We start from the raw sequence: 13116 nt of genomic DNA, 5'->3' as shown, positions 1-13116 counted from the left end.
GATACTCACTTTTGTTCTCCTACTTTTGTTCTCCTTCTTTGTGGGTCAACGCTTCCTGCTAAATTGAAACTTGTGATTGGATACTCACTTTGGAGTGACAAGTGAGTATCCAATCACAAGTTTCAATTTAGCAGGAAGCGTTGACCCACAAAGAAGGAGAACAAAACCTTGATAGGTGGCAGATATAAGGCAAGGCCATTTTCAAGAAGGATATTTAAAGAGAAACTACATCTTGTGAGACGATGTCGGCGATGAAATGGGGAAATGCCTGTCATTTCCACTCGAATCAGCCGACTACGAGCGGTACCACTAGCTTATACGGCGTCGAAAAGGGTTCTACAAATTTTGAGTTCAATATTTTATTTATTTATTTTTTCACGTTTTAATATGTATTTTGCAATTTTACTTTTGACAGTACCACATAAGAAATGTTTTAATTGCTGATGCGGGTTTATTGATTTTTAAATGCGCCAGAAAATAACCCGTTTTGTACACTGTTGATGTGATTCGATGAACAGTAGTGCGTAAATGTGTTTTTGTATAGTATTTCTCCAGGTCATGTGGTGACTTAAATGATGGTATTTTGAGAGGTAAGCATTGAAGTCAGACATCACTGAAGGCCTAGGTGGGAAACGCACGGCCCGCCACTGATTAAGTTAAAGTTAAAGTTAAGTTATAGTACCAATGATTGTCACACACACACACACTAGGTGTGGTGAAATGTGTCCTCTGCATTTGACCCATCCCCTTGTTCACCCCCTGGGAGGTGAGGGGAGCAGTGGGCAGCAGCGGTGCCGTGCCCGGGAATAATTTTGGTGATTTAACCCCCAATTCCAACCCTTGATGCTGAGTGCCAAGCAGGGAGGTAATGGGTCCCATTTTTATAGTCTTTGGTATGACTCGGCCGGGGTTTGAACTCACACACTCTAACCTCTAGGCCACTGAGTAGGGACTTCCTGCGGGCCGGATTTTGGACTGCGTGCAAAATTACCTCCCAATGCATTAACCTTATTATTTGACGCTTTGGCATTGTTTAACATGAGTATACAACACTGTAACAACATTTATAAGTCAGAAAAGACTAAATTAATCCAAGGTTTCCTTTAAAACATCCATTGCTTCACCTCGTAACAGAACTTAATCGATATGGACGTTAAATGGATGGAATGTTATACAAACCCTGTTTCCATATGAGTAGGGAAATTGTGTTGGATGTAAATATAAACGGAATACAATGATGTGCAAATCATTTTCAACCCATATTCAGTTGAATATGCTACAAAGACAACATATTTGATGTTCAAACTGATAAACTTTTTTTTTTTTTGCAAATAATCATTAACTTTAGCATTTGATGCCAGCAACACGTGACAAAGAAGTTGGGAAAGTTGGCAATAAATACTGATAAAGTTGAGGAATGCTCATCAAACACGTATTTGGAACATCCCACAGGTGTGCAGGCTAATTGGGAACAGGTGGGTGCTATGATTGGGTATAAAAACAGCTTCCCAAAAAATGCTCAGTCTTTCACAAGAAAGGATGGGGCGAGGTACACCCCTTTGTCTACAACTGCGTGAGCAAATAGTCAAACAGTTTAAGAACAACGTTTCTCAAAGTGCAATTGCAAGAAATTTAGGGATTTCACCATCTACGGTCCATAATATCATCAAAAGGTTCAGAGAATCTGGAGAAATCACTCGACGTAAGCGGCATGGCCGGAAACCAACATTGAATGACCGTGACCTTCGATCCCTCAGACGGCACTGTATCAAAAACCAACATCAATCTCTAAAGGATATCACCTCATGGGCTTAGGAACACTTCAGAAAACCACTGTCACTAAATACAGTTTGTCGCTACATCTGTAAGTGCAAGTTAAAGCTCTACGATGCAAAGCAAAAGCCATTTATCAACAACATCCAGAAACGCCGCCGGCTTCTCTGAGCCCGAGATCATCTAAGATGGACTCATGCAAAGTGGAAAAGTGTTCTGTTGTCTGACGAGTCCACATTTCAAATTGTTTTTGGAAATATTCGACATCGTGTCATCTGGACCAAAGGGGAAGCGAACCATCCAGACCGTTATCGATGCAAAGTTCAAAAACCAGCATCTGTGATGGTATGGGGGTGCATTAGTGCCCAAGACATGGGTAACTTACACATCTGTGAAGGCACCATTAATGCTGAAAGGTACATACAGGTTTTGGAACAACATATGCTGCCATCTAAGTGCCGTCTTTTTCATGGACGCCCCTGCTTATTTCTGCAAGACAATGCCAAGCCACATTCAGCACGTGTTACAACAGCGTGGCTTCATAAAAAAAGAGTGCGGGTACTTTCCTGGCCTGCCTGTAGTCCAGACCTGTCTCCCATCGAAAATGTGTGGCGCATTATGAAGCGTAAAATACGACAGCGGAGACCCCGGACTGTTGAACGACTGAAGCTCTACATAAAACAAGAATGGGAAAGAATTCCACTTTCAAAGCTTCAACAATTAGTTTCCTCAGTTCCCAATCATTTATTGAGTGTTGTTAAAAGAAAAGGTGATGTAACACAGTGGTGAACATGCCCTTTCCCAACTACTTTGGCACATGTTGCAGCCATGAAATTCTAAGTTAATTATTATTTGCAAAAAAATAAAGTTTATGAGTTTGAACATCAAATATCTTGTCTTTGTAGTGCATTCAACTGAATATGGGTTGAAAATGATTTGCAAATCATTGTATTCCGTTTATATTTACATCTAACACAATTTCCCAACTCATATGGAAACGGGGTTTGTATAATTCGCCAAATTAAGGCAAACGAGCACAGTCAAGTATTAAAAATCCCCCGTAACATATTCGATAAACACAATTAAAACGCAGAAGCTTGAGCAAATATGAGCTGTTGTCTTTATTCAACAGGGGCCTCCTGGAGCACCGGGAAAAGACGGACGGAAGGTGAGGTCTGATTACATTTGGAAATGAATGTTCAAGTAGTAGTTGACATAGCAGAGGTCAGAGTCAGAAGATGTGATGCTACTCAGGTGGAGATCAGCGGCCAGTCGCTGCATGTTTACGATCTATGTTGCTAAATTGGATTTAGAGATTGCACAAATCAAGGTATGACTGATCGTTGAAGGAATCTGTGAGATCTTCAAGTGCAAACATGTTCCTTCCCTGAGAAGGGAAGCTCCATCCAGGTACATTTATCCTGCAATCTTTGCTACAAGCCCAATGTTTGTGTGGATAGATCGGAGAGTGATGCCAATCTGTCTCCCGAGTAACAAATCCAAACCATCTGCAAAAACAATCAAAGCCCCCGGCGTGACCCTCGGCGAGTCCACCGAGTCACCGCGTCAGTCGGGCGGACGAGCGCTACTGTAGATCAACAGTCATTCCTCACGGTCGAGCTAACACGCTGAGTGGATGTTTGATATGTAAACATACACTCTGCAGACACTTGATTAGGTACACCTACATGGGCCAACGACAAGGATTGTTTAATAAGAATATCTTTATAATCAATTATTACTGTGTATACTATGTGTTTATGTATGTATATATAAATACACTATATATATATATAATGTGGTATATATACATTGCCAAAAGTATTTGGCCACCCATCCAAATGATCAGAATCAGGTGTCCTAATCAATTGACCCGGCCACAGGTGTATAAAATCAAGCACTTAGGCATGGAGACTGTCTCTACAAACATTTGTGAAAGAATGAGTTGCTCTCATGAGCTCAGTGATTTCCAGCGTGGAACTGTCATAGGATGCCACCTGTGCAACACATCCAGTCGTGAAATTGCCTCGCTCCTAAATATTCCAAAGTCAACTGTCGGCTTTATTACAAGAAAATGGAAGAGTTTGGGAACAACAGCAACTCAGCCACGAAGTGGTAGGCCATGTAAACTGACAGAGAGGGGTCAGCGGATGCTGAAGCGCATAGTGCAAAGATATCGCAGACTTTCTGCAAAGTCAGTTGCTACAGAGCTCTAAACTTCATGTGACCTTCCAATTAGCCCACGTACAATACGCAGAGAGCTCCATTGAATGGGTTTCCATGGCCGAACAGCTGCATCTAAGCCATACATCACCAAGTCCAATGCAAAGCGTCGGATGCAGTGGTGTAAAGCACGCCGCCACTGGACTCTAGAGCAGTGGAGACGCCTTCTCTGGACTGATGAATCACGCTTTTCCATCTGGCAATCTGATGGACCAGTCAAGGTTTGGAGGTTGCCAGGAGAACGCTACATTTCGGACTGCATTGTGCCGAGTGTGGAAATTTGGTGGAGGAGGAATTATGGTGTGGGGTTGTTTTTCAGGAGTTGGGCTTGTCCCCTTAGTTCCAGTGAAAGATAACTTTGAATGCTCCAGGATACCAAAACATTTTGGAAAATTGCATGCTCCCAACCTTGTGGGAACAGTTTGGAGCGGGCCCCTTCCTCTTCCAACATGACTGTGCACTAGTGCACAAAGCAAGATCCATAAAGACATGAATGACAGAGTCTGGTGTGGATGAACTTGACTGGCCTGCACAGAGTCCTGACCTGAACCCGACAGAACACCTTTGGGATGAATTAGAACGGAGACTGAGAGCCAGGCCTTCTTGACCAACATCAGTGTGTGACCTCACCAATGCGCTTTTGGAAGATTGGTCGAAAATTCCTATAAACACACTCTGCAACCTTGTGGACAGCCTTCCCAGAAGAGTTGAAGCTGTAATAGCTGCAAAAGTTGGACCGACATCATGTTGAACCCTATGGGTTAGGAATGGGATGGCACTTCAAGTTCATATGAGTCAAGGCAGGTGGCCAAATACTTTTTGGCAATATAGTGTGTATATATACACATATACATGTATAAACAGTATTATATATAAAGTAATATATATATATATACATATTAGTGCTGTCAAATAATAGTTTTTCTCAATCTGATTAATCTCACTTTTGAATTTGGATTAATCATGATTAATCACAGGTTATTACTCGCTTAATTTAAATTAACTTAAAAAAGATCCCTATATTTGGACACAAATGCAATTTTATTGTCAGAATTCAGGAGTATTTGTTCTGTTTTAGGCTATTTGAATGCACCACATTTATTTGCTCAAAACGTGGTAACCGTTTTATCTAAAGTTTTATCGAAAGGCGAGTCAGGTTGTATTTTGGAGTGAAATTTGCCAGCAAGCAAACCAGTTAGAATTTTTTCACTCATCTTTCCACTAATGAATGCAGTGACCTGATCACTGACTGTCTAACAACCTGTGTCACCTTTCAGGTAACCATCCACGCTTAAGCTAAAAGAGCATGCATGCTCAAAATTAATTGTGTGATTAATCTGCGCCTTCATGATTCTTGCAATAATTTTTTGTGATTAATCACGAGTTAACTAATTATTTTGAGGATCCTATTAATGTGTGTGTGTGTGTGTGTGTGTGTGTGTGTGTATATATATATATATATATATATATATATATATATTGATTCTATGTATTAATTCTTATTTAATATTTTCATTATTTTAATATTGTGTTTTTATTTGATTTTATTTACCTCCCAGGGTGACCGAGGAGCTCCCGGGCTTGTTGGACCTCCAGTAAGTAAAATTACATTATGTGTAAAAAAAAAAAAAAAACACAAAATAAATGTCATTGTTCTAGAGGAGATAGAGCGGGACCTTAAAAGATCTGAATCCGACCCAAATTTCCCTAAGAAAAATGTGAAGTCGCACCAAACGAACCGTCGTCGCAAATTTTGTCACGTAAAATGTTAAAGGAACCTCTTGAGATTTCAGGATTTGTGCATTTTGCTTTGTTTTTTAGACATGAGACAAGCGTTATAAAGATTATTTTACAGTGATTACTTTGTTTTTTACACTTGTTTGTGACAATTGAGAAAGTTGAAACATCCGATTCCGCAACACAACTCACTTTTGCGTTACGTCAATCAATTGTCTATTGTTGGTTCTTAGCATTCTCATAAAATTACCTTTTCCTCATTAAATGCAATTTATATTGTTTTGGAGGGGGGGTTGTAAAAAATGAAATAATGCCAGACAACTTTCCGACATAAGAATCATCTCAACTTTATGATTGCGCCTTTTCCATTCATAGTGCAAGTTAAGACCAAATATTGTTCTTACATTCTCATAAAAATAATTTTTTCTCCGTAATAATGCAACTTTATTCCTGTCATGCTAAAACCTTTTTCTTGTAATAGTATGAATATCGTAAAATTCAGATTTTTTTTTTACTGTAATATAACGACAGCTTGTAATATTCCGAATACTTTCACTATTCTTGTAACATTACATCTTTAAATTCTATGATGAATACACCTTTGTGTTAAGATTGTACCTTTGTCGTTCGTAGTTAAAGTGTAATACCAAGTATTCTTGTAAAAATCCAACTACCGTATTTTTTTGACTATAAGTCGCAGTTTTTTTCATAGTTTGGCCGGGGGTGCGACTTATACTCAGGAGCGACTTATGTGTGAAATTATTAACACATTACCGTAAAATATCAAATAATATTATTTAGCTCATTCACGTAAGAGACTAGACGTATAAGATTTCATGGGATTTAGCGATTAGGAGTGACAGATTGTTTGGTAAACGTATAGCATGTTCTATATGTTATAGTTATTTGAATGACTCTTACCATAATATGTTACGTTAACATACCAGGCACGTTCTCAGTTGGTTATTTATGCCTCATATAACGTACACTTATTCAGCCTGTTGTTCACTATTCTTTATTTATTTTAAATTGCCTTTCAAATGTCTATTCTTGGTGCTGGGTTTTATCAAATAAATTTCCCCCAAAAATGCGACTTATACTCCAGTGCGACTTATATATGTTTTTTTCCTTCTTTATTATGCATTTTCGGCCGGTGCGATTTATACTCCGGAGCGACTTATACTCCGAAAAATACGGTACTCTGCTACTTGTAATATGATCTTTTTTGTCTTAAAGATGAACTCATTTCGTGAAAACTTCAACACAAATCTTCAAAGACTTTTTGTTGTTTGTTCCTCTTTACATAAAGATAAGACCAAGGGCTTGATTTACTTAGATCCAAATACATTGTGATAAACAGCATGTGCAATCTATAAAATAGTGTGTACTATTAGTGGGTGTGTTGTGTGCAATTTTAAAGTGGTGCAAACCGCCTTTTTTTAAACAGGGATTTTGCGCGTACTATACCAGTGTTTTTCAACCACTGTGCCGCAGTACACTAGTGTGCCGTGAGATACAGTCTTGTGTGGGAGATTATCTAATTTCACCTATTTGGGTTAAAAAAAAAATTGCAAACCAGTAATTATTGTCTGCAAATTATGTGTTGTTGTTGAGTGTCTGTGCTGTCTAGAGCTCGGCAGAGTAACCGTCTAATACTCCTCCATATCAGTAGGTGGCAGCCTGTAGCTAATTGCTTTGTAGATGTCGGAAACAGCGGGAGGCAGCGTGCAGGTAAAAAGGTATTTAATGCTTAAACTAAAAATCAACAAAAGGTGAGTGCCCCTAAGAAAAGGCATTGAAGCTTAGGGAAGACTATGCAGAACAAAACTAAAACTGAACTGGCTACAAAGTAAACAAAAACACAATGCTGGACGACAGCAAAGACTTACTGTGGAGCAAAGACGGCGTCCACAATGTACATCCGAACATGACATGACAATCAACAACGTCCCCACAAAGAAGAATAAAAACAACTGAAATATTCTTGATCGCTAAAACAAAGTTTATGCGGGAAATATCGCTCAAAGGAAGACATGAAACTGCTACAGGAAAATACCAAAAAAAGGGAAAAAGCCACCAAAATAGGAGTGCAAGACAAGAACTAAAACACTACACACAGGAAAACAGCAAAAAACTCTAAATAAGTCACGGCGTGATGTGACAGGTGGTGACAGTGCACCTACTTTGAGACAAGAGCTATATTGATGCATGCTTGGTTATGGTTTAAAGTCATATCCAAGAATTGACTTTAACCTTTTTACTGTCAACTGAGTTTAGTTTTTTAATGATTTCTGCTGGTGGTGTGCCTCTGGATTTTTTCAACGCAAAAAATGTGCCTTGGCTTAAAAAAGGTTGAAAAACACTGTACTATACGGAGCATCACCACGGAGAGACACTCATTTACTGCACATCCATGTTATCATGCTCCTACCTGTGGCGTTTTGCTACGTTTCCAAACAAGCAGGAGACATGTACCACTTTTTATGTATTTTAGAGGCAGTCCTGTAGTGCATCTACAACGGAACTCACTTTTTTTTTTCCCGCTGAAGGTGTGCTTAGAAAGGCTGCACTTCACTACGCTCATGATGCAAACATTTTTTTTTACTTAAATACGTTTTTTTTCATATAAAAAAGATTTTAATAGTATATATTCAATGTGAAAAAAGCAAACATCATTAAACAAAATATATCAAATAACACCAAAACGTATCAATTGAATTCGTTTCAATAAGTCCTTTATAATTCCTCTAACAGCTATGAAATTATAAAATGATGTTGCTGAATAGACAATATGTCTAATATTTTTTTATTTCTGACCGTCCAAAATGTGAACACACACTCACACACACACTCACGTAGGACGGAGGATTCTCTGTCCACCACGTGTGTGTGCAGCGCGAGCACTGATCCTGCAGCAGTTTGTGGAACAGTCAGTTCGCATGTCCTTCTGACGCTAAATAGTGCTTGCTAAACGGTGATGAGTGTTGATAAATCACATTCTGCGTGCTAAATAATTATATTTCAGTGGGCGTTTTGTTGATCAGCATATATTTTGCATATTAATAAAGACACGGACGCAAAATGGATTGCACGCCCTTTTCTGCTCACTTAACAGACGCAATCCACTTTGCACACTTTTAGTAGATCAGCTTTGCGTGTGCTATCAGGTTTGCACGTGTTTTAGTACACGCAAACCTTTAGTAAATCAAGCTCTAAGTGTTTTTTCATTTTATTTATTATAGTGGTTAATTTTTTGTCATTTTACATGAATAATTTTGTATTTTTTACGGTAGTTTTATAGAATATACAGTACAGGCCAAAAGTTTGGACACACCTCATTCAATGCATTTTCTTTATATAATTGTAGATTGTCACTGAAGGCATCAAAACTATGAATGAACACATGTGGAGTTATGTACTTAACAAAAAAAGGTGAAATAACTGAAAAAATGTTTTATATTCTAGTTTCTTCAAAATAGCCACCCTTTGCTATGATTACTTTTTCGCACACTCTTGGCATTCTCTCGATGAGCTTCAAGAGGTAGTCACCTGAAATGGTTTTCACTTCACAGGTGTGTTTGAAGCTCATCGAGAGAATGCCAAGAGTGTGCAAAGCAGTATCCAGAGCAGGGGTAGGGAACCTGTGGCTCTTTTGATGACTGCATCTGGCTCTCAGATAAATCTTAGCTGGCATTGCTTAACACGATAAATAATGAATAATTTCGCTGGTAATCGAGGTGTTAAAAATAACGTTAAATATATAAACCATTCTCATGTATTTTAATTAGGGATGTCCGATAATGGCTTTTTGCCGATATCCGATATTCCGATATTGTCCAACTCTTTAATTACCGATACCGATGTCAACCGATACCGATATATACAGTCGTGGAATTAACACATTATTATGCCTAATTTGGACAACCAGGTATGGTGAAGATAAGGTACTTTTTTTTTTTATTAATAAAATAAAATAAGATAAATTAAAAACATTTTCTTGAATAAAAAAGAAAGTAAAACAATATAAAAACAGTTACATAGAAACTAGTAATGAATGAAAATGAGTAAAATTAACTGTTAAAGGTTAGTACTATTAGTGGACCAGCAGCACGCACAATCATGTGTGCTTACGGACTGTATCCCTTGCAGACTGTATTGATATATATTGATATATAATGTAGGAACCAGAATATTAATAACAGAAAGAAACAACCCTTTTGTGTGAATGAGTGTAAATGGGGGAGGAAGGTTTTTTGGGTTGGTGCACTAATTGTAAGTGTATCTTGTGTTTTTTATGTTGATTTAATCAATTTAAAAAAATGTTTAAAAATGTTACCGATAATAAAAAAAACGATACCAATAATTTCGGCAGGCCGATATTATCGGACATCTCTCATCTTAATCCATCCATCCGTTTTCTACCACACCTGTTCAAGAAGTATTTTATTTATTATTGGTTAGCTTCAGAATAACAGTGTTATTAAAAAGAATAAGAGACTTATTATACTCTAAAAATGTTGGTCTTACTTAAAAATGCATGCATTTAATTGTATTCAGTGTTAAAAAATATTATATGGCTCTCACAGAAATACATTTTAAAATATTTGTCTTTCTTGGCTCTCTCAGCCAAAAAGGTTCTTGACCCCTGGTCCAGAGCAAAGGGTGGCTATTTTGAAGAAACTAGAATGTAAAACATGATTTCAGTTATTTCACCTTTTTGTGTTAAGTACATAACTCCACATGTGTTCATTCATAGTTTTGATGCCTTCAGTGACAATCTACAATGTAAATAGTCATGAAAATAAAGAAAATGCATTGAATGAGAAGGTATGTCCAAACTTTTGGCCTGTACTGTAAATGTCTAATATGGAAATATAAATTAGAAAATAATATGGTTTTTTTTTAAGTCATTATGGCGACAGTTTGACCAAGAAATGGATTGTTTGTATAGTTACAATGGTAATACATTTTAGAGATGTCCGATAATATCGGCCGATAAATGCTTTAAAATGTAATATCGGAAATTATTGGTATCAGTTTCAAAAAGTATTTTTTTTAATTTATTTATTTATTTATTTATTTATTTTTTTTTGTCCTGTCCAGCTTCTCAGGCAAATCATATAGTTGATGTAGATGCCCATATCGGCTGTTCAGATTGAGCCCAGTTTATAATTTCCTGTTATACAGTATACCAGGCAGTCTTGCACTAAAGGAGGACTATATTATTGTTTACTTTATTACTCTAGTATACTCTGAACTGAATCTGTGTGCCTTCATTGTTTTTGTAGCTGTTGTTTTGAGGCATGTTTAAAAAAAATAATGCACTTTGTGAAAGTCAAAGTATAGTATTTCCCATAGTTTTTGTGGGTATCAGGATTATCTCAGGGAGAGCATAACCCAAATTCCAATCTGCTGTTTTGAGGCATGTTAAAAAAATAATGCACTTTGTGACTTCAATAATAAATATGGCAGTGCCATGTTGGCACTTTTTTCCATAACTTGAGTTGAAGTTCTTCTCTTACTTTGGAAAACCTTGTTACTTTGTTTAATGCATCCAGCGGGGCATCACAACAAAATTAGGCATAATAATGTGTTAATTCCACGACTGTATATATCGGTATCGGTTGATATCGGAATCGGTAATTAAGAGTTGGACAATATCGGAATATCGGATATCGGCAAAAAAGCCATTATCGGACATCTCTATTAAATTTGATTGAAAAGTTTGGATAAACTTTCTAATACTTATGAATATGAAAACCTCTTAAAGGGGAACATTATCACCAGACCTATGTAAGCGTCAATATATACCTTGATGTTGCAGAAAAAAGACCATATATTTTTTTTAACCTAAGTGGGTGAATTTTGGCGAATTAAACGCCTTTCTATTATTCGCTCTCAGAGCGATGACGTCACAATGTGACGTCACATCGGGAAGCAATCCGCCATTTTCTCAAACACACTACAAACACTTGAGTCAAATCAGCTCTGTTATTCTCCGTTTTTTCGACTGTTTTCCGTACCTTGGAGACATCATGCCTCGTCGGTGTGTTGTCGGAGGGTGTAACAACACGAACAGGGACGGATTCAAGTTGCACCAGTGGCCCAAAGATGCGAAAGTGGCAAGAAATTGGACGTTTGTTCCGCACACTTTACCGACGAAAGCTATGCTACGACAGAGATGGCAAGAATGTGTGGATATCCTGCGACACTCAAAGCAGATGCATTTCCAACAATAAAGTCAAAGAAATCTGCCGCCAGACCCCCATTGAATCTGCCGAAGTGTGTGAGCAATTCAGGAACAAAGGCCCTCGGTAGCACGGCAAGCAATGGCGGCAGTTTGTTCCCGCAGACGAGCGAGCTAAACCCCCTATCGACCCTAGCTTCCCTGGCCTGCTGACATCAACTCCAAAACTGGACAGATCAGCTTTCAGGAAAAGAGCACGGATGAGGGTATGTCTACAGAATATATTAATTGATGAAAATTGGGCTGTCTGCACTCTCAAAGTGCATGTTGTTGCCAAATGTATTTCATATGCTGTAAACCTAGTTCATAGTTGTTAGTTTCCTTTAATGCCGAACAAACACATACCAATCGTTGGTTAGAAGGCGATCGCCGAATTCGTCCTCACTTTCTCCCGTGTCGCTGGCTGTCGTGTCGTTTTCGTCGGTTTCGCTTGCATACGGTTCAAACCGATATGGCTCAATAGCTTCAGTTTCTTCTTCAATTTCGTTTTCGCTACCTGCCTCCACACTACAACCATCCGTTTCAATACATGCATAATCTGTTGAATCGCTTAAGCCGCTGAAATCCGAGTCTGAATCCGAGCTAATGTCGCTATAGCTTGCTGTTCTATCCGCCATGTTTGTTTGTGTTGGCTTCACTATGTGACGTCACAGGAAAATGGACGGGTGTATATAACGATGGTTAAAATCAGGCACTTTGAAGCTTTTTTTAGGGATATTGCATGATGGGTAAAATTTTGAAAAAAAACTTCGAAAAATAAAATAAGCCACTGGGAACTGATTTTTAATGGTTTTAACCCTTCTGAAATTGTGATAATGTTCCCCTTTAAAATGATCTTTCTCGACCTGAAGGGCCCTCCAGGCTCCTTTGACTTCCTGCTCCTGCTCATGGCCGACATCCGCAACGACATCGCCGACCTTCAGGGTAAAGTGTATGGCCAGGCCCTCCTCTACCCGGGGGAGGAGCCTCCTGCCGTCTGGAGGGATGGTCAGGACGCAGGCTCGGGTGAGGACTTCAAAGAACCACCGCCTCCGCATTCCAGAAAGAACCGGAAGAGGAAACCTCCGCGAAGAGACTGGAATGATTGAGGGGAGTGAATTTTTAAATACTGAATGCGAGGTGTAAATATTGACCTG

The 13116-nt window shown here is 38.5% G+C and overlaps 1 protein-coding gene across 2 annotated transcripts in view; it reads left to right on the top strand.

The window, feature by feature from the left end:
• Positions 1-13116, top strand: part of ccbe1 (collagen and calcium binding EGF domains 1) — a 102205-nt gene that overhangs the window by 88438 nt on the left and 651 nt on the right. Inside the window, exons 9-11 of one of the 2 annotated variants that reach the window (XM_061927178.1) lie at positions 2906-2941; positions 5556-5591; positions 12832-13116. The exon at positions 12832-13116 is cut by the window's right edge and continues 651 nt beyond it. In XM_061927178.1, coding sequence (XP_061783162.1) covers positions 2906-2941; positions 5556-5591; positions 12832-13068 — 309 coding nt within the window. In that variant the 3' untranslated portion in view covers positions 13069-13116. The remainder of the gene's footprint in view (positions 1-2905; positions 2942-5555; positions 5592-12831) is intronic. The other variant, XM_061927179.1, reaches the window with a different exon arrangement.

Source organism: Nerophis lumbriciformis, linkage group LG32 (assembly GCF_033978685.3).
Source record: "Nerophis lumbriciformis linkage group LG32, RoL_Nlum_v2.1, whole genome shotgun sequence".
NCBI classification, from domain to species: Eukaryota; Metazoa; Chordata; class Actinopteri; order Syngnathiformes; family Syngnathidae; genus Nerophis; species Nerophis lumbriciformis.
Note: the sequence above shows the minus strand (reverse complement) of the source record. Positions and strands in the feature narration are given on the sequence as shown.